The following is a 27,774-nucleotide window of genomic DNA, read 5'->3' as shown; positions in this document are numbered from 1 at the left end:
GCTGAGGCCCCTGGTTCTAGACTCCCCAGCTAAGGGAAACATTCTCCCAGCATCCATTCTATCAAGCCCTGTGATAATTTTGTATGCTTCAATGAGATCCCCTCTCATTCTTCTGAATTCAAGAGAATACAGGCCTAGTTTACTCAATCTCTTCTCATACGACAGTCCCGCCATCCCATGAATCAATCTCGTGAACCTTCGTTGCACTCCCTCTATGGCAAGTACATCCTTTCTTGGGTAAGGAGACCAAAATTGTACACAGTACTCCAGGTGTGGTCTCACCAAGGCCCTATATAATTGGAGTAAGACTTCTTTACTCCTGAACTCAAATCCTCTTGTAATGAAGGCCAGCATACCATTTGCCTTTCTAATGGCTTGCTGCACCTGCACATTCACTTTCAGTGACTCATGTACAAGGACACCCAGGTCCCTTTTGAGCATCTGCATTCCCCAATCTTTCACCATTTAGGAAATACTCTGCCTTTCTGTTTTTTCTACCAAAGTGGATAACTTCACATTTATCCACATTATATTCCATCTGCCATGTTCTTGCCCACTCACTGAGCCTGTCGAGATCCCCTTGAAGCCTCTTCACATCCTCTTCGCAACTGACACTGACACCTAGCTTTGTGTCATCAGCAAATTTGGAAATGTTGCATTTAGTCCCCTCATCCAAATCATTGATATAGATTGTGAATAGCTGGGGCCCAAGCACGATCCTTGCAGTACCCCACTAGTCACAGCCTGTCATCCTGAAAAAGACCCGTTTATCCCTACTCTTTGTTTCCTGTCTGTTAACCAATTCTCAATCCATGCTAGTATATTACCCCCAATTCCATGTGCCCCAATTTTGTTCACCAACCTCTTGTGTGGGACCTTATCGAAGGCCTTCTGAAAATCCAGATACACCACATCTACTGGTTCCCCTTTGTCTACTCCACTCGTTATATCCTCAAAGACTATGTCACAAAAGAATAGTGTAGGAATGATTAATATGTATCTTGGACCTGAACGCCCCACCCCCACCCCCCCAAATAAGATTGGAATTTCAATACCCACACACAAGCACCCATCAATATAGGGACGATCAGCTGGAAAATCCCTAGGTTATGATGCCCACAATTAATGAAATAAATATATCTTTTGAAATTTACTGTTGTATATCCAGGGTTTCATATATTGCGCCATATATAGGAGTGGAGTCTCTAATATAAATTTCCCCAATAACATTTGCTACTTGTTCTTTCCATAACTTGTTACTTAGAGGCGTCAACTCTGGGTCGCACTGTTGTGACACAATTAGCGTTTTTATCCTGAAGGCATGTGTTATTTTTTATTGCTGGATATGCCGTGTTGCCCTGAGAAGGTGACCACCTTGAATCACTGCTGTCTGTGTGATGAAGGCGCTCCCACAGTGCTGTTGGGTAGGGTGCTCCAGGATTTTGACCCAGCGACGATGAAGGAACGGCGATATATGTCCAAGTCAGGATGGTGTGTAACTTGGAGGTGGTGGTGTTCCCATGCACCTGCTGCTCTTGTCCTAGGCGGTGGAGGTTGCAGGTTGCTGAAGAAACCTTGGCGAGTTGCTGCAGTGCATCTTGTAGATAGTACACACTGCAGCCACTGGTGGTGGAGGGTGTGGATGTTCAGGCTAGTGGATGAGGTGCCGAGCATGTGGACTACTTTGTCATATATACGAGCAGTTCTCCCATGTATTGCTCACAATAAGTGAGGAGGTCACAGTTACATTTATTTACAGTAAAATGTTTTTAAGAAATGAGTTGTTTTCATCAATGTAAATGAAATATTGTTGATGTGTATTGGGTGAGGTGATACAGTAGACCATTGGAAAAATATGTATGGGACAGGATTAAAAATTTATGTAATTGAAAAGAGCCAGTGGGGTACTAAGTTTTATTGAAAAAGTACAGGGTAGGGGATGAGGTTTTATTTAAAAAGTAGCTGGTATGGCAAGAAGTGTTTTTTTTTTTTTAAGACATTTTATTTACAAAAGGAACGAGTGGGTAAAGAGGTTGTACTGCAAAGACTACAGGTAGTGAGATGAGAAGTTTTATTTTACCAAAAATAGCCACTGAGACAAGAAGCTTTATTTTAGAATAGCAGGCAGTAGGAGAAGGTGGGGAGAGAGTTGGGTGCCGGAGGACAGCCAGTTACGGCAGCAAGCCAGTCTTTATTTTCTGGCGATTGATTGATTTATTTTAAGACCAAAGAGAAAGGAAACAATAAGTAAAGGCCATTAGAAAACTAGTACTGAATTTTTTTGTATTTATTTTAATATTGGAAGGTCACTGTTTAACATGTGGCCATTTATTTATTTGAACAACAGACCCTGTGAGGACATAATTATTTTGACATCATGTATATTATAAATGTAACAATTTATGTGCATTTATTTATTTTATCATGGCTAGGAAACCGGTGGGGATTGATTTATTTGAATACTGGAGCAACTGCACTGACATTTAAAGGCTAATATTTAATACGTGGTCATGGATTTATATTTATTTATAAAGAGTAGGACGGACAGCAATTTATTTATTTCAGCATAGTGGGGACATGTGGGCACCGAGAAGTTTCATTTCTAGGATATAAACTTTGAGATAAAGACAGCCAGCACTGATTTTGTATTTAACAAAGAGCCAAAGGAAACCATTAGAAAAGGCCATAAAGTTCAGGTGATTTTTTTTTTAACATTGCCGCCAGAACTAACAGCCACAGGGAAAATTGATTTTTTTTACTACCTATGCATCGATTTTAAGTTGAAAATGCAAATATTGAATAAATTGTACAGTAGAAGCAATGATAATCCCTTTTACCTTTGATTTTCTTGGAGTGAGTAAAGAGGCTATCCAAATATCATCTTATGTGGCTGGGTGTCAAATTTTGTTTTATAACACTCCTGCGTTTTACTATGTTAAAGATGCTATATAAATACAGGTTGTTGTTGTTGTTTCAGGGAATTTGGTTGCAGTGATTGATGCGTTTAGAAGAAATGAATGGGATATGGTTTGAATGGGAAAGAGGGAATCAGAACAATTATGATGAGCATGAATAACAATGCTGGGGTAAAGCCCGAACTGTAACACCAACAAATAGAGGATCCTTTCTTGATTGAGAATCCTACCCTGAAACCAACTTGTAGGCTACTCTGAGGTGTGCCTAATAATTGGATTCCAATGCCCTGTTGATCACTAAAAAAAAAACTCTGAACTAATCTTGCATGTACAATCATCATTTTAGTTGGGGTCTGAGAGACTATCATGACCATTTTACCACCTTCAGCACATTACATTCAAGGTTAAGTATGGGAAGTCAATGATAAAGTTTGGTTAATCTAGATTTTTTTGTGTGTATGTTCAAATCTCTCCATGACCTTGCTCCACCGTACCTCTGCAACCTCCTTCAGACTCACTCTCCCTCTCACATCCTTCGATCTTCCAACTCTGGCCTCCTGAACATCCCATGGTCCCTCCACATCCACTATGCAATTTCCTCTCTTTCCTCTTTTAAAAACCTTCTTAAAACTCACCTTTTCTCCTAAGCCTTCAATCACATCCTCTTCACCTGGCTCGCTGTTCCATTCCTCTTGTACTCCTCTGTAAAGTACCATGGATGTTTTGTACATTAAAGGTGCTATGTAAGTACTAGTTGTTGTTAACATATTTAAAGTGACACATATCTTTTCCTTTTTGTTATGTTCTAGGTTGTGCATGTTCTTTTTAGAATCCTATATTTTTTGATAATTAATGACATTTAGCCTATTGTTAATTCCACATACATATAATCTACACTGCTGCCATCTCAAATAGAATCATAGAATCCTGCAGCACAGAAGGAGACCATTTTACCATCGTGCCTGTGCTGGTTCTCTGAAAGAACTATCCAATTAGTCCCACTTCCCTACTCTTTCCCCATAGCCCTGGAAATCTTTCCTTTTTGAGTATGTATCCAATTCACTTTTGAAAGTTACTATTGAATCTGCTTCCACCACCCTTTCAAGTAGTGCATTCCAGATCATAACTAACTCACTGTGTAAAAATTCTCCTCATCTCCCCACTAGTTCTTTTGCCAATTATCTTAAATCTGTGTTCTCTGGTTATCGACCCACCTGCCAGTGGAAACGGTTTCTCCCTATCTACTCTTTCAAAACCCCTCATAATTTTGAACACCTCTATTACATCTCCCCTTAACCTTTTCAAAGGAGAAGAATCCCAGTATCTCTAGTCTGTCAACATAACTGAAGTCCGTCAGCCCTGGTACCATTCTAGTACATTTCCTCTGCACCCTCTCCAAGGCCTTGACATCCTTCCTGAAGTGTGGTGCCCAGAATTGGACTCAATACTCCAGCTAAGGCCTAACCAGAGATTTCTAAAGGTTTAGCATAACTTCCTTGCTTTTATACGCTATCTATTAATAAAGCCAATGCTTTTTTAACAGCTTTATCAACTTGTCCTGCCACCTTCAAAGATTTGTATGTGATCCCCCAGATCTCTCTGTTCCTGCACCTTATTGAAAATTGTACCATTTAGTTTATATTGCCTCTCCTCATTCTCCCTTCCAAAATGCATCACTTCATACTTCTCTGCATTAAATTTAATCTGCCATGTGTCTACCCATTTCACCAGTCTGTTTATGTCCTACTGAAGTCTGTGACTATCTTCCTCACTGTTTACTACATTTCCAAGTTTTGTGTCATCTGCAAACTTTGAAATTATAGCTTGTATACCCAAGTCCAGGTCATTAATGTATGTATCAAAAAGAGCAGTGGTCCCAATACCAATCACCACTGTACACTTCACTCCAATCTGAAAAACAACCGTTTACCACTACTCTCTGCTTTCTGTCTCTTAGCCAATTTCGTATCCACGCAGCCACTGCCCCTTTAATTTTGCTAACAAGTCTAGTATGTGGTACTTTATCAAATACGTTTTTGAAAGTCCATATACACAACATCAACTGCACTACTTTCATCAACCCTCTCAGTTATTTCATCAAAGAACTCAAATCAATTTGTCAAGCACGATTTGCCTTTAAAAAAAAATCCATGTTGGCTTTCATTTATTGACCTATGTTCTTCCAAGTGACAATTAATTTTGTCCCGGATTGTGAGATCTCAAAGTTTCTCCACCACCGATGTTACCAGAGTTATCCATCGCTCCTTTTTTTGAACAGGGGTGTAACATTTTCAACCCCCCAGTCCTCTGGCAGCACTCCCATATCCAGGGAACATAGAAAGATTGTGGCCAGAGCCTCTGCTATTTCCACTATTACCTCCCTACATAGGATGCATCCCATCCAGACCAGGTGACTTTTCTACTTTTGAGGGCTGCCAACCTTTGAGGTACCTCCTCTTTATCTATTTTTATCCGATCCAATTTCTCTACCCCCTCCTCCTTTATTGTGACATCCTCATCTTTTGTGAAGACTGATGCAAAGCACTGATTTAGTACCTCAGCCATGCCCTCTGCTTCCACAACAAAATTTCCTTTTTGGTCCCTAATTGACCGCACCCTTCCTTTGACTCTCCTTACTATTTTTGTGTTTAAAAAAGACTTTAATGTTCCCTTTTATGTTACCCACTAATCTTTTTTCATACACTCTCTTTGCCCCTCTTATTTCCTTTTTCAGGTCTGTACTTTCTGTATTCCTCTTGATCCTCTCCTGTATTATGAACCTGCCATTTATCATAAGCCTCCTTTTTCTGTTTCATTTTAATCTCACTTTCTTTAGTCATCCAGGGAGCTCTGGCTTTGAATGCCCTTCCCTTCCCCCTCATAGGCATGTATCTAGTCTGTACTCAAACTACAGTATCTCCTCCTTGAAGGCCTCCCATTGCTCATTTACCATTTTATCTGCCAATCGTTATTTCCAAACTGCCTGAGCCAGATCCCTTTTCAACTCCCTGAAATTAGCCCTTTTAATGTTCTTTGTCTTTTTCCCAAACAACTCTAAACCGAATGATGTGTCAGTCTAAGTTCACACAGCAGCAATTATGCAATGCCATCTAGCCACAGCAGCCAATGTGATGGCTTTGTAACACAGTTTTGGAATTGTGTTCCAGGACCCTGTCTGAAAATTGCAACATTAGCCCTTTAAATGAAAATGTGTAATACTTACCCTTTTCTTTCAGAAAATACTATTGAAGAACAGGTGAAGCGAGTAAAAAGTATTGAAGCTATTGAAAGTGATTTCTTTGTCCAACAAACTTTCAGATCAAGTAGAGATATAAAAAAGGTAGGAACAATCTTCTGTTGTTTGAAAGTTTTTTCTTAAGTGTTTGGACCAAACATTTTAAAGCTGTAGCTACAGCCTCAGTCCCTGTTTTCTATCCTTTTGGGTGTAGGCTTTTGCTGGGGTGCAGTTGCACGGGCACCCGCAAAATTTAAAAGTTGGTTATAAAATTAAAAATCATAATGTGGTGGCAAACCAATCAAATACAGAGAAAATGAGTAGAAAAATGCCCCTTTTTATGTTTCGGTTGACATCACTCACTTTGGTGAACACAATGTTAGAGAATGGAACACTTTCCGTTTGAGACACCCAGGGCTCGATTTTAATTCCCGAGGCGGGTTGGAGTCGGGTTGCGTGGTGAGCGGGTTCCGGAGCCGCTTCCGGGGAGGAACAGCTGCTGATGTCCGATTTTTGATTCAGTGACCTTGTTAATTTCAATGAGGCGCACTGGCCGGTCCAATGAGTGGGATCGGGTTGGCTGGCCGTCTCTGATGACGTCATAATAGCAGCTGCTTTTAAAGCTGCCATTCAGCCTGAGCCTTTCTCTTGTGGATTCCTGGACTTGATTTATACGCAATGACTTCTTCCAGAGGCAAGGCAGCTCCTCGTTTTAATGATGACTCCCTCCATGTTCTTGTGGATGCTGTCAGAGGGCGCAGGGAGATTCTTTTCCCTCCTGATGGCCGGAGGAAGTCTCCTCAGCAGACCTGCGCATTGCTCAGGAGGTGAGCGCAAGGTGCATTTATCCACACTCATGGATCCAGTGCCGAAAAAGGTTTAATGATCTGGTGTGAACATCAAAAGTGAGTATCCCATCACACTTGCCTTCAATCTGCTTCCCTTCTCTTTTCATCACCAGCACTCTGTGTTCTAAGCCTCCTCCTTCACATCCCACCTTACCCTTACTTCCCTTGCACCCTTACCTATCCATCTCTGTCTCTGCACTGAATCATTTCAGCATCCTGCCTGCACCCCTTAGACTTGCTCTCACTGTCATGCAGTGACAACAACTAACAACGCACAGGGAGCTAGCTTCCTCTTGGCACCTTACCACATCTTCGTCTCACTCAAAGCTTCTATGGTAGGTATTATTCACATTCACTCCATCACTGTGGCTGAAACACTGCTTGGGTCCCTTCTTGCAGGAAAAGATAACCCACAATAAGAGGGATAGAGCAATGACTGGAGGAGGAACACCTACCCTAGCCACATTGATCAGTGCTGAGGAGGCTGCAAACGAGATTGTTGGCGGTGGCGAGGACCTGGAAGTGGGCGATGGAGAGATGGGCACACTAGAGGAAGCTGGTGACACAATAGAGATTCATCCCTCTCAGAATGCAATGGCATATGATGTTCATAGACAATCGCTTTGTATCATCTGTTCAAAAGGATGTGTCGGCTACATCAATATCAGATGTCTAAATCATGCCTTTACTCTCCTACAGGACCATCGAGCGCCCCCCTCCCCACAATCCAGGACGAAGAGCTCGACAACTCCTCAGAGGAACCTGAAGCCTCTGAGGGACCAGCGTCACCAGGACTCAGCACACCCAGCACCAGCGCAGCAACGCTCACCTCGGTGGGGCCCTCTTGAGTTAGAGTAGTGTTGCCACCTGGTCTATCACAGCACACAAGTGAGCATCGGCAGATGGTGGAGACAGTGACAGCAGTGGAGAGTCCTTGGCGGAGGTCGCAGGACTCTCCTAGCTCTGCTAAGCTTCATGCAGATGCTGTGCCTTTGGGGCCATCCAGAAAAAGAGCGCCTTGGGAAATACAGGAACAAGTGCAGGTGTCTCTGGAAGAGTTTGCCTCCAGGGTTAGTGCGAGTGTGGAGAGAATGGAGGAGTCATCAGTAACATCAGCACTGCCGTGGTGGAGGCAATGGTGCATGAACGCACCACCATGGATAGGGTGGCAAACTCCGTGGAAAGGCTGGCTACCTCAGTGGAAAGGATGGCTTCGGCCATGGAGGAAATAAGTCGCCAGAGTCAGGAAAACATGGTGACTGTTCAAAATGGAATGTCATCTCTGGAGGAGCGATGGGCAGCTATTGAGCAGAGAGACCAGAGCTTCATGGATGTCTTTTTGATGAGGACTGCCAGTGCAGATACAGATCCTCATGGTCCCTCTGAAGTGCAACAAGGTGCTCTCCAGCCACTTGCCAGCACTGAGGTGCAGCTGACCCATGATAGGGATGTTGTTGGCAGGACAGCAGGAAGTGTGGGCTCCTCTCAAAGCGCGCTCATGACCGTGCCACTGCGGAGCCCTTGGTCAGAGACCCACTTTGCGGGGACAACTGAGAGAGCCGTCTCAGCCCCTGCGCAGCTGCAGGAAGAGCAGACTGTTGAAGAGCCCTCCCAGGCTCCCAAACTCAGAGGACACCCGCCAATGGCGTCTAAGCACGCGCAGCATCCTAGTTAGGAAGGTGCCTCTACATCTGCTGAAGCCACAGGGGAAACACCACGTAGAAGCACGCATAAGAGAAAGATTAAGCACCTATAGTCACAAGGGGAGTCACTTGGGTGATTTATCTTTTTTTTCTGACTGTTGCTGCTTTATTATCCTTTCATGATGTTTAAAAGAAAAATTATGTCAAACAGTTGATTGTGTGGCCTACGTGTTATGGGAAATGGCAAAAGCACATTGAGGGCTCAGGGCGACTTGCTTTTGTAATGCTGATGGTAAAAGTGATAGGAAATAACAGGGTATAACAGAGATGATGTATGACGTTGGACAAGTGTCACCTGCAATTACAGAGCCACATGGTAGCCACCTATGGTTGAGGAGTAAGCTTATGCTAATGTGGCATGGCAGTGTGCATACCCTGCTTGACGGGCAGCAGTGAACTGGAGGGATGCTACATTGGTCACAACAGGGCATGAAAGGCGCCCCTCGTCCTCCTCCTACTCCTTTTCCCAGGAGGGTCTGCGCTGAGCCACGTGGCTGCTACTCCTCCGATTATGAGGACCAGGATGAGAGGGCATAAATGTTTCTCATCTCCTTGCTATAGATTTAATTTGAGGCAACAAGCTTGCAAGTGCACAATCGAAGTGGCCTGAAATTATTCCATTCATGTCACACTGCAGATGGGTGTCAGCTTGAACAGTCACAAGGTCAGTAGATGTGCAAAATCTTATCTCATACCTACAACAGCAAAGTTGTTGCATTTGAATGTCAGCCATGTTTCAGGGGCGCTTTTAAAGTGCTCCACCAATGCATACAAATCACGTCCTCCAGTAACTCATCTCCTTGAACCTGGCCTGTTTCTGACAAGTCACGAAACAGGAGCCAGAAGCCCGAAAATCGGAAACAACTATGAAAATAGGATTAGCAAGGCAGTTAACAGGCTTAACTACCTGTCCCACAGGTTCCAGTCGGGTCAGTTTTGGGAGTGGCTGAACAGACACTCATGAAAATCGGGTGGGGGCGGGATGGATGCGGGTTGGGTGTTCGAAGCCATTTTTTTCCGATATTCGCAACAGACCCGCCTCCAAACCCACCTCCTCAGGAATATTAAAATTGAGCCCCCAGTGTCAGCATCAAGCACTCTCAGCTACAGCACAGCCAGATACAGAGCACCCTCTGCTCAACAGTGTTTCTCAGCCTAACCCTTGGTGTGCCTCAGCCCAACCCTATAATAAAAATTGAAAACATGTCATTCATGGACTTTTGAACTTTTTTCTCAAGTAACAAAATTTATGGGATTATTTATATAACTACAGCCATTTTATGCACGGAGTTATTTATGTAACTATGATATGAGAGGGGAACAAATGTATTTATTAATATCTGCAGTGGATAAGAAAAGCACTGTTTTCCAGGAACCAATCAACAAACACATTTCACTGTCTCTCAGAAACTTCTTTCCAAATGTTTTCACTGGAGATTTGCATTGTTTCAACAACTCCCTACCCCACAACAACATAAGATCAAGCTCACCGTGAGCAATGCCAGAGGAGGTCTGCTTGCAATATAATAATGTTGGCAGTATCTACAGAATCAGATGATGGTTATAAACAGCTTGAGTTTAATTTTGAAGTTTGGTATTAGCTGAGCCTCTTAGTAAGGTTGATGCCTTAAATGATTTTCACATATCCATATTCTCCATTTAATTTGCTAAAAATATACAGCAGAATATTTGTGTTCTGCATTTTATTATTTTCAAAATACTGTACTACCCTCTGATCACAACACATGTTTCATGATTTGAAAGAGGATAGCAGTTGTGAGATTTTTTTCAGATTGAGATATTCTGGATGCAGGATTACAGCATGTTTGTGTTGATAGGGTGATTACTATTATAAAATCAGATTAAAATGTACAACACAGTTAATCATTAATGCTATATTCTGTGTAATTTAGAAGATTTTACTTTTTAAATTTGATGCTAGTGTCCTATTAAATACAATACTAGTAATATCTTGCGAAGATGAATTGGTGTGCTAGAATTTAATTTTAAGTCAGTCACAATGTACTTAATTTACAGAATGTTCAGGCAAAAATGGTAAACTACACGAATCATGGGATATTGTGCCACAAAATAGCTAATCTGTCATGCAGAAACAGCTAAGGGGCATTTTCACATCAAAACTGATGGGTATTGCTGTATGGAATGGGATCTGATCACAAAAGATTTCATTTGCACTGAGATTTAAGATTAAACCATAAATATTATCTTATTTTTCCTTTGCATAGGCACAAGAACCTACTGAAGCTAAGCACGAACCTACTGTGCTTGGCAATAGAACAGCTGATTTTAACACTGAAATCAAACAAGAGATTGATTATGTCCCTTCTGCTATTCAATACCAAGATGATGACTCATTGGCTCATCCTAGTGTAAGTATTTCAAGACTAAAATACAAATTTCTATTGGTCAGTTAGTTTATGATTTGGTAATGACATAGTAATAAGACATTGTGTAGCCAGCAAAATGCAATCAAACTGAACCAGCTGCAACTAAATATTCATAGCTACCACTTGCAGTGAGAATTATCAGCAGCAAATCATTTGGGGGTTGAAATTCTGTTGATTGCTAATTTTTAACGCACTGGTTACCATGCTCATGTAAAATTCTCATGTACAATACCTTAACTAAGTTGTGAACAAACGATTTAATTAAAATAAGCAAATAGTTATCCAGTGCGCACTCAGTCGAATTTCAATCCCTTGGACATATCTTTAGTAGTTTTCATTTGGTTATATATTCAAAACTGATTTTGCCTGTACTATGTGATTACCAAATCATACATCAACTGATAGCTTCACTTGGGGAAAGTTTAGCCTTCTTACTCAGTAAAATTTAAATCTCAAGATGGGTCAAAATCTCTATACTTTTAAAACTGCATTTTTGATACACTTTTTAAAATAAGCCAGATATGGCAAATAGATATGATGGATGTAAAGTCCGCGCCTCAATAATACACGGACTTCGGGAGAACAGTTTAACAGGTACTTTACTGAACAGGAGGGCAACGTCAGACTGAAATACAGAAGCCTGCTAGGGCCTTTTATACAGGGGTGGTCACTGCCCGTACTGCAGTCTAAAACCAGTTCTTCCCTTAAAGGTACATACACAACAATTCCTCCCCTTTTAGATAAACAGTACATAACATTCATTTAACAACTAAATAACTAATTACAACTTTCTGGATATTATATACATCAACTGAAATAATCATTTATAAGTTCAGTCTTTGAGGAGGCTTCCTGATCCTGACTGGATAGCGCCTTTCTCGAGTATCCTGTTCTTGCGGCGAAGCTGATTCTGGTTCATGGTCACTGGTTGGTTCGTCACCTTCCAATACCACTGCTTCTGAGGTAGACGCAATCTGTACTTCAGGTTGATTACCAGGTGCACCTTCTCATGGCACGGGTTTGGCTTGTTCCTGTGACTCTAGAATCTGGTCAGCATGGCGCCTCACAATGCTCTCTCCAACGTCCACTGTGTACATTAGTTGTCCCTGCTGTGTGCATATCGTTCCTGGCTGCCATTTTTCTGTTCGGTAGTTGCGGGCCAAGACTGGTTGCCCTACCTTGAAGCTACGGGTTGGCTTCTCATTTATGTGCTGGAATTGCTTATCCTCAACATCTCGTCTTATGTTTGGTTTGAGCAAATCCAGGCGACATCTTAGCCTTCGGTTGAAGAACAGTACGGCTGGAGCTTGGTTGGTTACTGCATGTGTCGCATTCCGGTAAGCAAACAAGAAACTATCCACCTTGTGTTGTAGTGGTATGTCGTCCTTATACATTGCCTTTATGGCCTTTTTAAAGGTCTGAACAAACCTCTCAGCCAATCCATTTGCAGCTGGATGATATGGGGCAGATGTGTAATGTTTCACCCCATTATTCTTCAGGAACCTCCGGAAATCCTCAGACACAAACTGTGGCCCATTGTCGGAGCAAATCTGTTCTGGCAACCCATTCCTGGCGAAGATGGTCCTTAGGACTGCAATAGTTTTTTCCGTGGTGGTGGAGGACATTTTAATGACCTCTGGCCATTTCGAATGGGCGTCCACAACGATTAGAAACAGTGAGTCCATAAATGGACCAGCAAAATCAATGTGTACCCATTGCCATGGAGATGAGGGCCACTCCCATGGATGTAGCGGGGCCTGTGGTGGAGCGTTTTGGACCTGCTAGCATCCTGTGCATCTCTTGGTCATATCCTCGATTTCTTTATCGATTCCCGGCCACCACACAAACGTCCTGGCTAGGCTCTTCATTTTTACCCCTCCCAGATGACTCTCATGAAGCTCATTGAGCACTCTATCTCTCAACTTGGGTGGAATTACCACTCGGGATCCACACATCAAGGTTCCCCGGCACACTGACAGCTGTTCTCTCCTTTGCGAGAATGCTGGCAACAGTGAGTTGCCATATGCTGGCCATCCCTTCACCGTCAAATCGTAGACCCGAGAGAGTGTCGGGTCATTTCGAGTTTGTAACAGGCAAACATTCGACTATGGTCGCATGGAATATCTCAACAGGGTCCACTGCCGGTGTTTCTTCTACCGTAGGCAATGGTAGGCGCGACAGCCCATCAGCGTTTCCATGCTGTTTCGTACCCTTGTACTCTATGTCGTACTGATGTGCCCCTAGAAAAAGTGACCATCTTTGCAGCTGTTGCGCCGTCATCACCGGAACGCCCTTCTTTGGGTTAAAAATGGAGACCCGGGGCTGATGATCAGTCAGTAGGGTGAATTTCTGCCCGTGCAGATAGTGATTGAACTTTTTCACCCCCCACACCAGGCTGAGGGCCTCCCTGTCAATCTGGGCATAGTTACGCTCGGCTGAGGTTAGCGAGCGCGACGCAAAGGCTATTGGCCTCTCTGAACCGTCACGGAATTTGTGTGACAGTACCGCTCCAATGCCGTAGGGTGACGCATCACATGCCAACCGAATCGGTAGTGTTGGGTTGTAGTGGGCCAATACTTCTTTTGATTGACTACAGCCTCAATCTTGTCCGGCGACTTATGCAACCCTTCCTCATCAATCATGTGGCCACAATACGAGATTTGTCTCCTGAAGAACGCGCATTTGGGGTGGTTGGCTCGTAGCCCATATTCCTGTAATCTCGTGAGCACCTGCTCCAGGTTGGCATGGTGTTCATTGTCATTTTCGCCCGTAACCAGGATGTCGTCCGAATAACACTGGGTCCCCGGGATCCCTTGCAGGACTTGTTCCATTGCCCTCTGCCAAATAGCCGGGGCCGATGCTACCCCGAATACCAGTCGATTGTACTGGTAAAGGCCTTTGTGAGTGTTTATCGTGAGGTATTTTCTAGATGCTTCTTCCACCTCCATTTGTAGATACGCTTGGGCCAGATCAATCTTTGTAAAACGTTTCCCTCCAGATAGTGAGGCGAAAATATCTTCTATCCGCGGAAGTGGATACTGTACTGTGTGCAGGACTGGGTTCACAGTCACCTTGAAGTCCCCACAGATGCGAACCTTCTTTGGCTCCCCAGGCGTGCTGCTCAATGCTTTCTTCATTACAGGAACGATGGGTGTGGCCCACTCGCTCCAGTCCACCTTGGACAGCACACCCGAATGCTCCAGACTCTCCAGTTCAGCTTCAACGGCTGGGCAGATCGCGTATGGCACCGGTCTGGCCTTGAAAAATTTTGGGTTTGTGTTATCCTCAATCTTTATGGTTGCCTTTACTCCTTTTAGAGTCCCAAGTCCTTGCTGGAACACCTCTTCCGCGTCAGATAGAATTTGTGACAGACATCCAGGTGCGACGTCATCATCCTTTTTGTCAGTCACAGCGCCAGAATGGAATGCCAATCCAATTGTATCTTTCGGATCCATTCACGTCCCAATAATGGTGGTCCTCCATCTTGTAGTATATATACATATATAGTTTCTGTGTTTCCTTGCCGTTATATTTAACTGGCGCCCTTATTTTTCCTCTGGGGTAGACTTTTTGCCCCGTGTATGTCTTCAATACAATGGACGTGTCCTTTAAGGGTATGTGTGAGAATAGCCGCTCATAGTCTCGTCGATTCATGACAGTTAGGGCTGATCCTGTGTCCAATTCCATCTTTACTGGGGACCCTGCTATCATGAGGGTGACCCAAATGGTTCGGTGATCTTCCTTTGCGATCACGTTGTGTAACTTTAGACAACTTAGTCTCCTGCTCCCGGAGTCCTTATCACTCTCCCAATCTTCCGAACTACTGTTTGTCAGTTTCTTTACTTTCCTGTACTGTTCCTTAGTAGTTCTTGTCGTGTTGGTTTTCTTTCCCGACCTGCAGACTTTTGCTATATGTCCCATTTTTCCGCATTGCCTGCATACTTTGTCCTTAAACCAGCAGTCCTTCTGCTCATGGGTTGTTCTGCCGCAGCGATAGCACTTTTCTGCTCCATACGCCATTTCGTTAGCGCTGTATTCTTGTGGTTTCTGTTGTATTTCCGCAGCTCCCCGTGCTGCTGCTTCGTAGGATACTGCCACGCTGAAAGCCTGTTCTAGCGTCAGGTCCTTTTTTGAAAGTAGTCGTTTCTGGGTTCCTTCGCTCTGGAGCCCGCAGACAAACTTATCCCGCAAGGTGTCTGCCAGTCCTGCTCCGAACTGGCAGTGCTTCGATAACTTGCGTAGTTCCGTAAGATAGTCAGCATTGCTCTCATCTTTGTGCTGGTTTCTTTTATGGAACTTGAATCTTTCTGCTATCAGCAGCGGTGTAGGGTTTAGGTGTTCCTGTAAGGTATTAACAATCTCCTCAAAACTTTTCTCCATTGGTTTAGCTGGGGTAATTAAATTCCGCAATAGGCCGTACGTACTCGCGCCCATCAAATTCAATAATACCGACGCCCTCTTTCCATCGGCCACCTCATTTGCCTTGCAGTACACTTCAATTCTTTCCACATACGTGGTCCAGTCTTCTACCTCGTTGTCGAAAGCAGTGATACTGCCACTTTTCGGCATCTTGGGTGATTTAAAATGGCGCCTCCCGCGCTTTTTCTTCTTCCCCAATGGAATAAAATGGCGCCTCCCGCGCTTTTCCTTCTTCCCGTTGCTGCCACGCTGCTCCTAGCGTTCTACGGGGTAATGGCGGCGACCCGCGGCTTCGGCGCGTCTCGCTTTCCTTCCCCCCCCCCCCCCATCCCCGTTTATTTTCTCTCTGCTGCCCGGTTCTTGAGCACCGACCGCGCCATGTGCGCTCCACCCTCTCTCTCTTGTTTTCTTTTCCCGACGACACTGCGCGGCCCGTTTTGTAGAGCCGCTCGATCGAGCTTGAGCCCGCCGCAGTCCGGAAGGGTCAGCGCACTACCTGCTACCAGCACGATTTGCTGGAACAGCTTAACTGGGGAGCCAAGCACAGCTCTCCACAGTCTCTCCCGCAATTCTCCGAACACCGATGAATTCTTTGGGTGGTTGCCCGCGGTCGACGCCCGTTGCTCAGACTACGACCTCCAAGAATCCTCCTCTCAGGGCGAGATCCCCGTGAGATGATGCCACACTGCAGGTGAGTTCGAACTTACTCGTCGCCACTGTAAAGTCCGCGCCTCAATAATACACGGACTTCGGGAGAACAGTTTAACAGGTACTTTACTGAACAGGAGGGCAACGTCAGACTGAAATACAGAAGCCTGCTAGGGCCTTTTATACAGGGGTGGTCACTGCCGGTACTGCAGTCTAAAACCAGTTCTTCCCTTAAAGGTACATACACAACAATGGACATCAAAACTGAATTTCTGAAGCTATGTGGAACGACACTGGGGGTAATTTTCGACTTCAGCAGGGGGCAGAAAACTGGCAGTAGCGGATAGGCCACCTGTTACATGCCCCATCCAATGTTCTTTTCCCTACCATCAATTTATTGTCCCTGCCAAAATTAAAAATTACCCCCACTGTTTTCATTCTTGATTGGTAAAAGATGCTTTTTGTTCGGTCTCCTTGCAATAGTGTTTGCGTGAACTTTAGTTTCAGATGTTTAATTGTGATGAAGAATTACTAGTTTACTCCAAAATCTGAGAGTAAAGTGCAATAAAACGTCGTATTACAAAGACACAGCATTCATTGGAAATAAATCTCTACCAGTCATTCAAAACTGGCACTAATGCATTTAAGAAGTATAAATAGTGTTTCCTACCTAACTTGCCATTTGAGTTAGGCTAGAACTGATGGGATCAGACCAAAACATTCTGAAGAAAGCATGCAACAACAATACCGCAGATGACAGCAAGATTTAATTTACACTTGCTCTTCTCTAGATGATGGATAATGATTGAAGTCCAGAATAGCATATAAGTGAATTAGACACTCATCCTTCTGAAGTAATTCAAATGATCCCATCACATGATTTTTCCCATTAACTCTTTGGTGCCCCTGACTTTTTTTGTCTTTCATTATATTGGTAAGCAGTTGCATTTGCACTATTCTAATGAATGTGGAAGAAGACTATAGGGTGGATGATATGGAAAATTGGCTGCAGGTATTTTAAATCTGCAAAATGGCCTTAGGTGTTCATTGTGCCCCAGAATAGGCAGCGAACACAAAGGGGATTTGAGAGCCTGCACAAGGTGTGCGCGAGGCTCATTATGCCCCTGGTTCCATCCAAATGAGGTGGCTGCCCAATAATGCAACTAAAGTGCCTTAACAGCTCTCCAGTTGCACAGTGCCTATTTAAAACAGGCACTGAAGAGAAGGCCGCCATTGAACTTTTTAAAATAAGATTGGGGCACCCCTGTTCTTCACTGGCCGACAGCCTTTGCTCACTGCTTTACGTATTCCTTTGCCCTCCCTCCATCTGGTACCCCCTCCCCCAAGCTGGCAAGGTTTCTGCTATCCTGGCTATTCTGGTCACTGACTGCTGGTACCTGACGATGCATCCCTGACACTCTTGGCACATCATGATGAAACATGTATCCAGAGCACCAATAAATTATGCAAATCGTGAGGTCAGCATTATTGGGCCCTTTATATGCAGTATTATATCCATTTTGACTTTTTGTGAACAGCAATTAGTTTTGGTGTCCATGCAACTGTTTCCAACATGAATAGTAAAATATTTTGTAATGATGCTGGGTCAAAGCTTTAGAACTTTCAAGAAAGCTTTTCACATTCTGTTGGCCACAGGGGCTATTCCTGATGGATACCTGGCTGCTACATTCGGAGTTTGCAAGATGAACATTTTGTCACTGGTTGCAAAGATGAAAAAATCTATGATGGTTTCAGCAGCAATGTCTTATACTTCAACAAATTAAACTCTCCAACATCCTTATATTTTTCTTAAAATAGGGTATTTTCTCAGTATTCTCGTTCTTGGGTCGCCCTTTGCCACACATCACCCTGGGAAAGAGGGCAGATGGATAATTTGTTTCCATCCTTGTGTTGGAATTCCTGGCCTCTGCACTGAGATTGATATTCCACAGTTGAAAAACTGTTAGCGCAAAGTCTTCTCCTGTCAGTTTATGATGCTACATCACTATCTTCCAACCACTGCAACTTTTATGAAAGTGCACATTGCATGAGTTCTCATTCTCTTGCAGCTGAACTTAAAAAACTGCTTTGAAGAAACATAAGTAATTGAAATTGGATTTAAATGCTTCACGTTAAGAAAGGTTGAGTTAAACAATAAATGTACGTTATATGAATTGTTAGAACTAATTTCTGCACTTGGTTCTGTTCTGCTGCTGCTACAGTTGTTCATGGACAAGAAAGAAGCAGAAGAAAAGTGGTTCAAGAGATTAATCACTCTGCGGCAGGAGAAATTGATGGGAAGCCCAGTGTCTGGATTCTGAATACTTTATGTTGTTTCTTAAATGCTTGAGCCATCAGCCAATAAGTTTGTTGCAAAATTACTGCATTTCATTGTTTTATCTTGCAAAAGTAATGTATGAATTTCTACTTTGAAGAGAAGTAATAATTGATAAGATGTAGATTTCTGATTTAGTAAACTACCTGTAATTTGTACCAGCTAAATCTTTCTTTCATTAAATAATTGGCATATCCAGAACATTTTCATCTTTAAATATGTACATATTCACACTGCATATTATTGATAAAGCAAGTGACTTATTCATGCTCACATCCATTCAGAAACTCAAATTCTTGCTGCTTCCAGGACTTTTTCTGCAAAATTGCTGTATGGTGCAGCAAATTATGCTACATATATTGTATCACTTGCAGTAATTATAGATACATATCTGGAAATAAGTTTACAAATTAAAAACAATAAATACATTTGGGAATTCAGAAGATAACCAAATAATGACAACAGTTTATGAGTGTTGTCTGAACCCCACATTAAGTATTTTTGCTTTAAACTGTTCCTGCTTTAAAAGTATTACTTGGCAGCCCAAGTTAAGATATAATCCAAAGCTGATTTACGCCCTACCACCAACTTCCCGCTGCTGGTTTAATAGGTGGCTGATGCGCTTGCTTCAGGTGGGAGCTTCATTAAATCATTTAAATCTGGGTCCTATTAAATAGATAGGGCCCTGGTGCCATTTTTATGGCCCACTGGGCAGAGCGTCCACCTTGGACCCTCACTCAGTAGAATCTGTTGGCCAAGAAGCAGAGGCCTTCAAAGGTCAGTGAAAAAATTATTTTTATGGGGCCAGGAGGAGCAGGAGCGTTGACCCGAACCCCACAAATATAATCTGGGCTGCTGCCACCCCCGTCCCCCCACCCCAACGATCGCAACCTCTCCCCCCACCAGACTTACCTTGCTGCCAGCAAGGTAGCCTGAATCTGGCAAGCTGCATTTTTTTCTTTCTAGCAATAAAATACCACAATAGTCTTTTGCTTTACATTTATTTCAGCAACTAACAATTTTTCAAAATAGTTTTATTTCCCCATTGTTGTTATGGTTCTTTCCAAAGAAAGTAAGTTATGTTTAACTTGCAGATAAGTGCACTCTGTCGCTGATGAATTTGTCAGCCACTTTTTCTGACATTTCATTGCCGATGCACACGTTTCAAGTGCTCAACTTCATTCAGCTGAGGGGTAATGACTTTTACCAATGAGCTTTTCCTTGTTTAGACAACAGGACATGTGTTTCTTTTCTCTTCCAATGTTGACACACTGTTTATAGGGTGCTCCCTCCAGAAATTGGATTCAGTACTCAAAGCACATCTCAGATTTTGTATGCAACAGCAAGTGAGAGTCTTGTGCTTGAACCAAGGATTATTTGTTTAAGTAACAGTGCTCTTTACTTACACAGTGAGATAGTTTATCAAATTTCAAATTATGTATATTGAAAGTAGGGAAGATGGATTAACATTTATATAGATTATTAATTCGCACCTAAACCTTAACTTTTGCTTACTCATGCCTCTGACCCAATTTAGCTTCTGTGTTGGGCATTTGAGCTGTCCCATTGTTTGCCCTGGTAACTTTGTCATGAATTAGTGAGCAGTGTAAAAATTGACACTGATGTGTATACCATATGGACATTTTATAATTGCAGCATTGCTGGGTCTATCCAAGGTATCCAAATGCTGAATCTCAGACTTGTTTCTGCATTGCCATCACTTAATCGGTTTTAAAATATTTTTGCACCTTTGTTATGGTGAGGATATAACTTGGCCAGTTTACAACATATACATACCAGAGCAAGACATACCCAATTCACAGAATATGTGAATTATTGTTAAGCTTTTACCTATTCAGTAAAATAGTGTATATTGTCACACTTTCAAGGTTAGCATGATCGTATTATTACAAAATAAATATTTTAGGTTGCTGCATTTCGACCGTACAAGATGCAGCTCATATATTTAAAGTTCTATTTGCAGCCTAATCTTATTAGATTTTTGGAGGCATTCTAACGATAATTACTTTGCTGCTGTTTTTGTGCGACCAACGCATTTATTTAGGGTACAGCTTGGAGAGATTAGTGCACCTTTCGCTGAAGCAAATGTCGTCTCCCCCACCCGCTGGTGAGCTGTGGAGTATCACCATTGCGTCATCGCCGGCCTGGAGGTGACGTCACTCTCCCTTCGATTGTGACGTGTTGGCGTCAGAGAGTTGAGGGTTTTTTTTTGTCGTTAGCGGGAGCCAGAGGGTCATTTGCCACATTCCGCCAATCAGTGTGCAGCTAGCGTTCTTCCACCACAGCAACGCCAGCGTTTCGTATCGTCATAGCAACGCCAACCTTCCACTTCAAAACAAAAATTGCTGCGTGTCAAAGCTCCAGAAGTTTCGACGCCAAAGGGATCCGGGGTGGGCGAGCAAGTCTGATTACATCCGACCCTGGCCGGGAATTTGAGCCTGAGGGAGCCCAAGAGCTCGATTAAAGGCCTCTGACAAAGCGCCGACCGGAGCGGCAGGACCACCAGCAGCTCGCAAACCCGCTGCAACCATGTTCCGTGACCTGGAGGATGATCCCTTCTTCTCGTAAGCTGCAGCCCTTGAGTTATAGTGTTTGCTTAAAGTTGCCGAGATATCTTCCTTATTTTTTTTGTAAGAGTAATTTAAGTCGCCCGACCGTGTTCGAGGACCGGAGAACCGAGTGGGACCCAGTCAATCCAAACGGGAGACTGCAGCAAACTTCCCTCCAACAAGTTGTGGAGATGAGACCCCTTCTGTTCTCTGATCGTTTCCTCCAGTTGGGTTTTATTTTTTCCCCAGTTTTGAGAACTTTTTATAAACGTTCCAGATTTTTTTTTAAATAACCAAAAGCGCCCGTTGTTCCTGAACGAGCATACGTTCATCACCAACAACAACTTGTATTTATATAGCGCCTTTAGTAGTAAAACGTCCCAAGGGCTTCACAGGAGTGTTATAAGACAAAACATTTGACACCGAGCCACATAGAGAAATTAGGGCAAGCTTAGTCAGAGGTAGGTTTTAAGGAGCGTCTTAAAGGAAGAAAGTGAGGTGGAGAGGTTTAAGCAGGGAATTCCAGAGACAGAAGGCACGGCCACCAAAGGCTGAGCGATTGTAATCGGAGCTGCTCAAGAGGGCAGAATTAGAGAAGCGCAGATATCTCGGGGGTGGGGGGGGAGGGGTTGGAGGAGATTAGAGATAGGGAGGGGCGAGGCCATGAAGGAATTTGAAAACAAGGATGAGAATTTTGAAATTGAGGCGTTGCTTAACCAGGAGCCAATGTAGGTCAGCGCGCACAGGGGTGATGGGTGAACGGGACTTGGTGTGAGTTAGGACACGGGCAGCCGAGTTTTGGATGACTTCAAGTTTACGTAGGGTAGAATGTGGGAGGCCAGCCAGGAGTGCATTGGAATAGTCCAAGTCTAGAGATAACAAAGGCATGGATGAGGGTTTCAGCAGCGGATGAGCTGAGGCAAGGGCGGAGACGGACGCTGTTAGAGGTAGAAATAGATGGTCTAGAAATAGTTCTGCCATGGATATGTGGTCGGAAGTTCAATTTCGGGTCAAATATGACACCAAGGGTGCGAGCAGTGGGAGAGGGATGGAGTCAGTGGCTAGTGAACAGAGTTTGTGACGGGGACCGAAAACAATGACTTCAATCTTCTCAGTATTTGAAGAAAATTTCTGCTCATCCAGAACTGAATGTCAGACAAGCAGTCTGACAATTTAGTGACAGTGGAGGGGTAGAGAGAAGTGGTGGTGTGGTAGAGCTGGGTGTCGTCAGCGTACATGTGGAAACTGACGCTCTTTTTTCAGATGATGTCGCCAAGGGGCAGCATGTAGATGAGAAATAGGAGGGGGCCAAGGATAGATCCTTGGGGGACACCAGAGGTAACGATGCGAGAGCGGGAAGAGAAGCCGTTGCAGGTGATTCTCTGGCTACGATTAGATAGATAAGAATGGAACCAGGCGAGTGCAGTCCCACCCAGCTGGACGACGGTGGAGAGACATTGGAGGAGGATGGAGTGGTCAACCGTGTCAAAGGCTGCAGACAAGTCAAGAAAGACGAGGGATAGTTTACCTTGGTAACAGTCACAAAGGATGCCATTTGTGACTTTGATGAGAGCCATTTTGCTACTGTGGCAGGGGCGGAAACCTGATTGGAGGGTTTCAAACTTGGAGTTATGGGAAAGATGGACACGGATTTGGGAGGCGACAATACATTCAAGGACTTTGGAGAGGAAAGGGAGTTTGGCGATGGGGCGGTAGTTTGCAAGGACGGAGGGGTCGGGTTGGTTTTTTGAGGAGAGGGGTGATGACGGCAGATGATGCCACAAAAAGTTCAAAGAAAATATTTGGCTTGGAAGTTTGTATTTGTGATCCATTTGATTTATTTTGTAGGGACAACATTAGCGGTTTCTGTTGACAACGCAGTGGCAAGCTGGTTATGATTGTGAGTTAAATATTCCAGGCTATAAGGCCTTTAGAAAGGATCGGGAAACTGGGAGAGCAGTAGGGGTGGGTGGAAGATGCCTGTGCGTGAATTCTTTTAATGTGGGGTGGCCGTTGCACACCAGCTACCACACGGGCTTGACAGAGCAAGGTCTTGGTCCAATGGCAAGGGGATCCAAGATGATTGGAGACCAAACTCTGCTACAACAGCCTAGCACACACACACAAAGATACTGCTACTGTCCTCCTCCCTCCTTCCTGCAGGTCCTCTCTGCTTGGGTTTCATAGGATGCATTGTGGTCCTCCCGACCTCGCTGTTGGCCCGTGCCGCACCTTCCCTGGGCCCCGACCCCGCTGCTGGTCCACGCTGCGCCACCCCTGGGCCTTGACCTCGCTGCTGGGCTCGTCCTCGTTCCTGGGTCTCGGCCTCGGACATGAATGATGTTGTCTCTCACAGGATCAAATTAGCACTGATATTCTCAGGGGTAGCCTTATGATCAAATACACTCAGACAGCATTAGTAAGAGAGGATATAGGTAAGGGAAAGCAATCAGCAGAGACTCTATGGTTAGAATTGAGGAATAAGAGAGGACTTTAAACTGTAATGGAGTTGTCTACAGGCCTCCTGATAGCAATGAAGTGGCAGAATGTATTAATTCAGAGACTGGAGAAGCTTGTAGCAAAAATAGTTTTAATGGGAGACTTTAATTTTCATATAGATTGGGAACAGTAGAATAGCTTGTCAGAAAGGTAGTGAATTTCTTGCAGACATTCAAGATAGTTTTCTGGAGAAATATGTTCTAGAACCAACAAGAGGGCAGGCCATACTAGATTTAGTAATGAGTAATGAGCCAGACTTAGTTAATAATCTAACAGTAAGGGGACCTTTATATAACAGTGATCAATTCAATATGAGGTTTGAAAAGGAGAAATTTAACAGTTAGTAAGATTTTAGATTTTGGTAACGCTAATTTTAACAGGATGAGACAGAGACTGACGAAAGCAAACTGGTCAAAACTGTTAACAGATAAAACTGCAGATGAGCAATGGGAGGTATTCAAAAATAATTTAGCTTAATACAGGACCAGTTTATACCCCGAAGGGGAAAGAGCTCTATTTACCAAATAAAACAGCCATGGTTGTCAAAAGTCGTGAGAGATACCATGAAACTGAAGGAAAGACCATAGAAAAGTGCAAAGAATAGTGTCTTCTTGGGCAGTCCCTCGGAACCGAGGTTTGCTTCCACACTAAAAATGAGTTCGCAGGTGACTGATGAGTCCAATGCGGGACCTACAGTCTCTGTCACAGGTGGGGCAGATGGTGGTTGAAGGGGCGGGTGGGTGGGGTGCTTGGGTTGACGTGCACTCCTTCCGCTGTGTGCGTTTGGCTTCCGCTTGCTCCCGGCGAAGAGACTTGAGGTGTTCGGCGCCTTCGTGGATGCTTCTCCTCCACTTTGTGCAGTCTTGGGCCAGGGATTCCCAGGTGTTGGTGATGTTGCACTTTTTCAAGGAGGCTTTGAGGGTGTCCTTGAAGCGTTTCCTCTGCCCACCTGGGGCTCTCTTGCCATGTCGGATCTCCGGGTAGAGCGCTTGTTTTGGGAGTCTCGTGTCGGGCATGCGGACGATGTGGCCCGTCCATCGGAGCTGATCGAGCGTGGTCAAAGCTTTGATGCTGGGGGTGTTGGCCTGAGTGAGAACACTGACGTTGGTGCGCCTATCCTACTAATGGATTTGCAGGATCTTGCGGAGGCACCTCTCCAGTGCTTTGAGGTGCCTGCTGTACATGGTCCATGTCTCTGAAGCATACAGGAGGGCAGATATCACTACTGCTCTGTAGACCATGAGCTTGGTGCCGGGTTTGAGGTCCTGGTCTTCAAACACTCTGGGGGAGAAATTGAGTATAGCCCCGTTTGGGGCGCCAGCCTCGCCAGTTCGCTAAAAGTAGCGCCCCGTAAACATTCGTGCCCCCGCACCGGAAATTAAGTGGTTGCGCCCCAAAGGGAAGCGCGGCGCTACTGGATGGGCCCCGCATCCCTCTTGGGGCGTTGCGAGTGAATCTCGTGGCGCTACATGCCGCAGCGCCACACGCTGCGGCACGTCGCGCTGCGGTATTGCAGGCCTTCCTCCCCTTCTTAAAGGGGAGGGGCCTTGTGCAGCGCGATCTGGGGCCCAACTGGGCCCCCGAGGATCGGGAGTGCAGGCAAAAGAGCCCGGCACCGAAGAGATGTGCCGGGCTCTTGGAGCGCAGCTGGCACTCCGCGGGGGTGGGGGGGCGTTCAGAAGGCCGGGGACGGGAGTGCTGGCAGGCGGCCAACAACAAAAATGGCCGCCCCGCACCTCGCCTTTAATTTGCGCCTCCCCGGCTGCAGGTAGGCTCCCCTGAACCCCTCGGACATAGCGTCCGGCGTGCCGAATATCGCGGCCGGGGCGCTGCGCACACCGATGACGACAGCGGCGCAGTGCTAACGGTTAGCGCCACCACTAACGTCCTGCGGAATTTAGTGGGAGGTGTGGGCAGTGCCGTGCCCGGGCGCCAGTTGGCTTGCGACCCACTTAGTGGCCTCTTAAGGCGCTAACGGGTGGTGCAACCTACTGAATTGGTCCCCCTCTCTTCCTCAGTCGACCGAAGGCTGCACTGGCACACTGAAGGCGGTGTTGGACTTCATCATCGACGTCTGCCCTTGTTGACAGTAGGCTCCCGAGGTATGGAAAGTGGTCCACGTTGTCCAAGGCCTCGTTGTGGATTTTGATAATCGGGGGGGCAGTACTGTGGCGCAGGGTCAGGTTAATAAAGGACGTTTGTCTTATGGGTGTTTAGTGTAAGGCCCATGCTCTCGTACGCTTCAGTGAAGGTGTTGACGATAGCTTGGAGTTCGGCCTCGGGGTGTGTGCAGACACGAGCGTCGTCTGCATACTGTAATTCGATGACAGAGCATAAGAACATAAGAAATAGGAGCAGGAGTAGGCCAATCGGCCCCTCGAGCCTGCTCCGCCATTCAATAAGATCATGGCTGATCTGATCCTAACCGCCAATCTACTATCACAGAACCATCTCCTGAATCTAACAGAATTAGACACACGAAATAGGAGCAGGATCAGGCTACACGGCCCCTGGGCCCGCTCCGCTACCCACAGGGTCATGACCGATCTGAACCTAGACTCATGTCCAAATTCCTGCCTGCTCCCCAAAACCCTTTATTCCCTTTACTTCTAGGAAACTGTCTATTTCTGTTTTAAATTTATGTAATGATGTAGCTTCTACAGCTTTTTGGGGCAGCATATTCCATGGACCTACCACCCTCTGAGTGAAGTAGTTCCTCCTCATCTCAGTTTTGAAAGAGCAGCCCCTTATTCTAAGACTATGCCCCCTAGTTCTAGTTTCACCCATCATCGGGAACATCCTCCCCGCATCCACCCGATCCAACCCCTTCACAATCTTATATGTTTCAATAAGATCGCCTCTCATTCTTCTGAACTCCAATGAGTAGAGTCCCAATCTACTCAACCTCTCCTCATATGACCACCCCCTCATATGACCACCCTCTCATCCCCGGGATTAACCGACCTTGGATCTGCACTGGAGACGACGAAGGTTGAACAGTTTCCCGTTTGTTCTGTAGATTAGCTCCACTCCAGCTGAAGGTGAAATGAAGCATTGCAGCCAGGAAGATCGAAAAGAGCATTGGTGCGGTGACGCAGCCTTGTTTGACCCCAGTCCGTACGTGAATTGGGTCTGTGGTGGATCCGTTGGTCAGGATCACGGCTTGCATGTCATCGTGAAGCAGGCGGAGGATGGTGACAAACTTTTGAGGGCAGCTGAATTTGAGGAGGACACTCCATAATCCCTCACAGTTGACGGTGCCGAATGCCTTTGTGAGGTCAAAGAAGGCCATGTACAGCGGTTGGTGCTGTTCCCTGCATTTCTCTTGTAGTTGACACGCGGTGAAGATCATGTCCATTGCGCCCCTTAGTTGGCGGAATCCACATTGCGACTCTGGGAGGAGTTCTTCAGCCACTGGGAGAAGGCGTTTGATGAGGATTATTGCGATGACTTTCCCTGTGGCAGACAGCAGGGAAACTCCTCTGTAATTACCGCAATCGGACTTGTCACCTTTCTTGAAGATGTTCACGATTACGGCGTCTTTGAGATCCCCTGGCATGCTCTCCTCCTCCCAAATAAAAGAAATGAGTTCATGTATTCACGCCAATAGTGCTTCTCCGCCATGTTTTAGCGTGGATTCCATCTGCTCCTGAGGCCACCTTGTTCTTCAGTTGTCGGATGGCCTTTTCAACCTGTGCTGAGGTGGTGGCGGGTAGCATGCTGTGGGATCGAGTTGAGGGCACTCATGTCGAAGACACAGTCTTGGTTAAGGAGATCTTTGAAGTGCTCCTTCCAGCTGGCACTGACTGCCTCCCTCTCTGTCCTTGATGAGTACACCTCCGTTCTTGGCCTGCAGTGGGGTAGGACCTTCGGTGCGTGGGCCGTAGGTGGTCTTGACTGCGCTAAAGAATCCACGCACGTCGTGGTTGCCGGCTAGCTGCTGGATTTCATGCACTTTCTCCACCCACCATCTGTTCTTTAGGTCACAAGTTTTTTGTTGGACCTCGGCCTTCAGGCTTCTGCAGAGCTGCTTTCTTGCTCTCGAGTTCTGTTGCTGTTTCCAGATCAGGAATGCCTTGCGCTTGCGGCTTATTAGCTCCTGGATCTCCTGGTCTTGGCTGATAGAATAGTGTAGATCCAGGGGACTGGGAGAAATATAAAAACACAAAGGAAGACAGAAAGATAGATGGAGCT

At 45.1% G+C, this 27,774-nt stretch overlaps 2 protein-coding genes across 12 annotated transcripts in view; both read left to right on the top strand.

The window, feature by feature from the left end:
* Nucleotides 1-18,712, top strand: part of rsrc1 (arginine/serine-rich coiled-coil 1) — a 525,104-nt gene extending 506,392 nt beyond the window's left edge. For all 10 annotated transcript variants that reach the window (XM_085990442.1, XM_085990445.1, XM_085990446.1 and 7 more), the window contains 3 exons: nucleotides 6,152-6,255; nucleotides 10,948-11,091; nucleotides 18,399-18,712. In XM_085990442.1, coding sequence (XP_085846568.1) covers nucleotides 6,152-6,255; nucleotides 10,948-11,091; nucleotides 18,399-18,497 — 347 coding nt within the window. In that variant the 3' untranslated portion in view covers nucleotides 18,498-18,712. The remainder of the gene's footprint in view (nucleotides 1-6,151; nucleotides 6,256-10,947; nucleotides 11,092-18,398) is intronic.
* Nucleotides 18,713-20,768: 2,056 nt separating this feature from the next.
* mlf1 (myeloid leukemia factor 1) overlaps nucleotides 20,769-27,774 on the top strand; it is a 116,060-nt gene continuing 109,054 nt past the window's right edge. The window contains exon 1 of one of the 2 annotated variants that reach the window (XM_085990434.1): nucleotides 20,769-21,096. In XM_085990434.1, coding sequence (XP_085846560.1) covers nucleotides 21,062-21,096 — 35 coding nt within the window. In that variant the 5' untranslated portion in view covers nucleotides 20,769-21,061. The remainder of the gene's footprint in view (nucleotides 21,097-27,774) is intronic. The other variant, XM_085990435.1, reaches the window with a different exon arrangement.

The sequence above is a fragment of the Somniosus microcephalus genome, chromosome 6 (assembly GCF_052327205.1).
Source record: "Somniosus microcephalus isolate GS21.2 chromosome 6, FLI_Smic_1.0, whole genome shotgun sequence".
In the NCBI taxonomy this organism is placed as follows: domain Eukaryota; kingdom Metazoa; phylum Chordata; class Chondrichthyes; order Squaliformes; family Somniosidae; genus Somniosus; species Somniosus microcephalus.
Note: the sequence above shows the minus strand (reverse complement) of the source record. Positions and strands in the feature narration are given on the sequence as shown.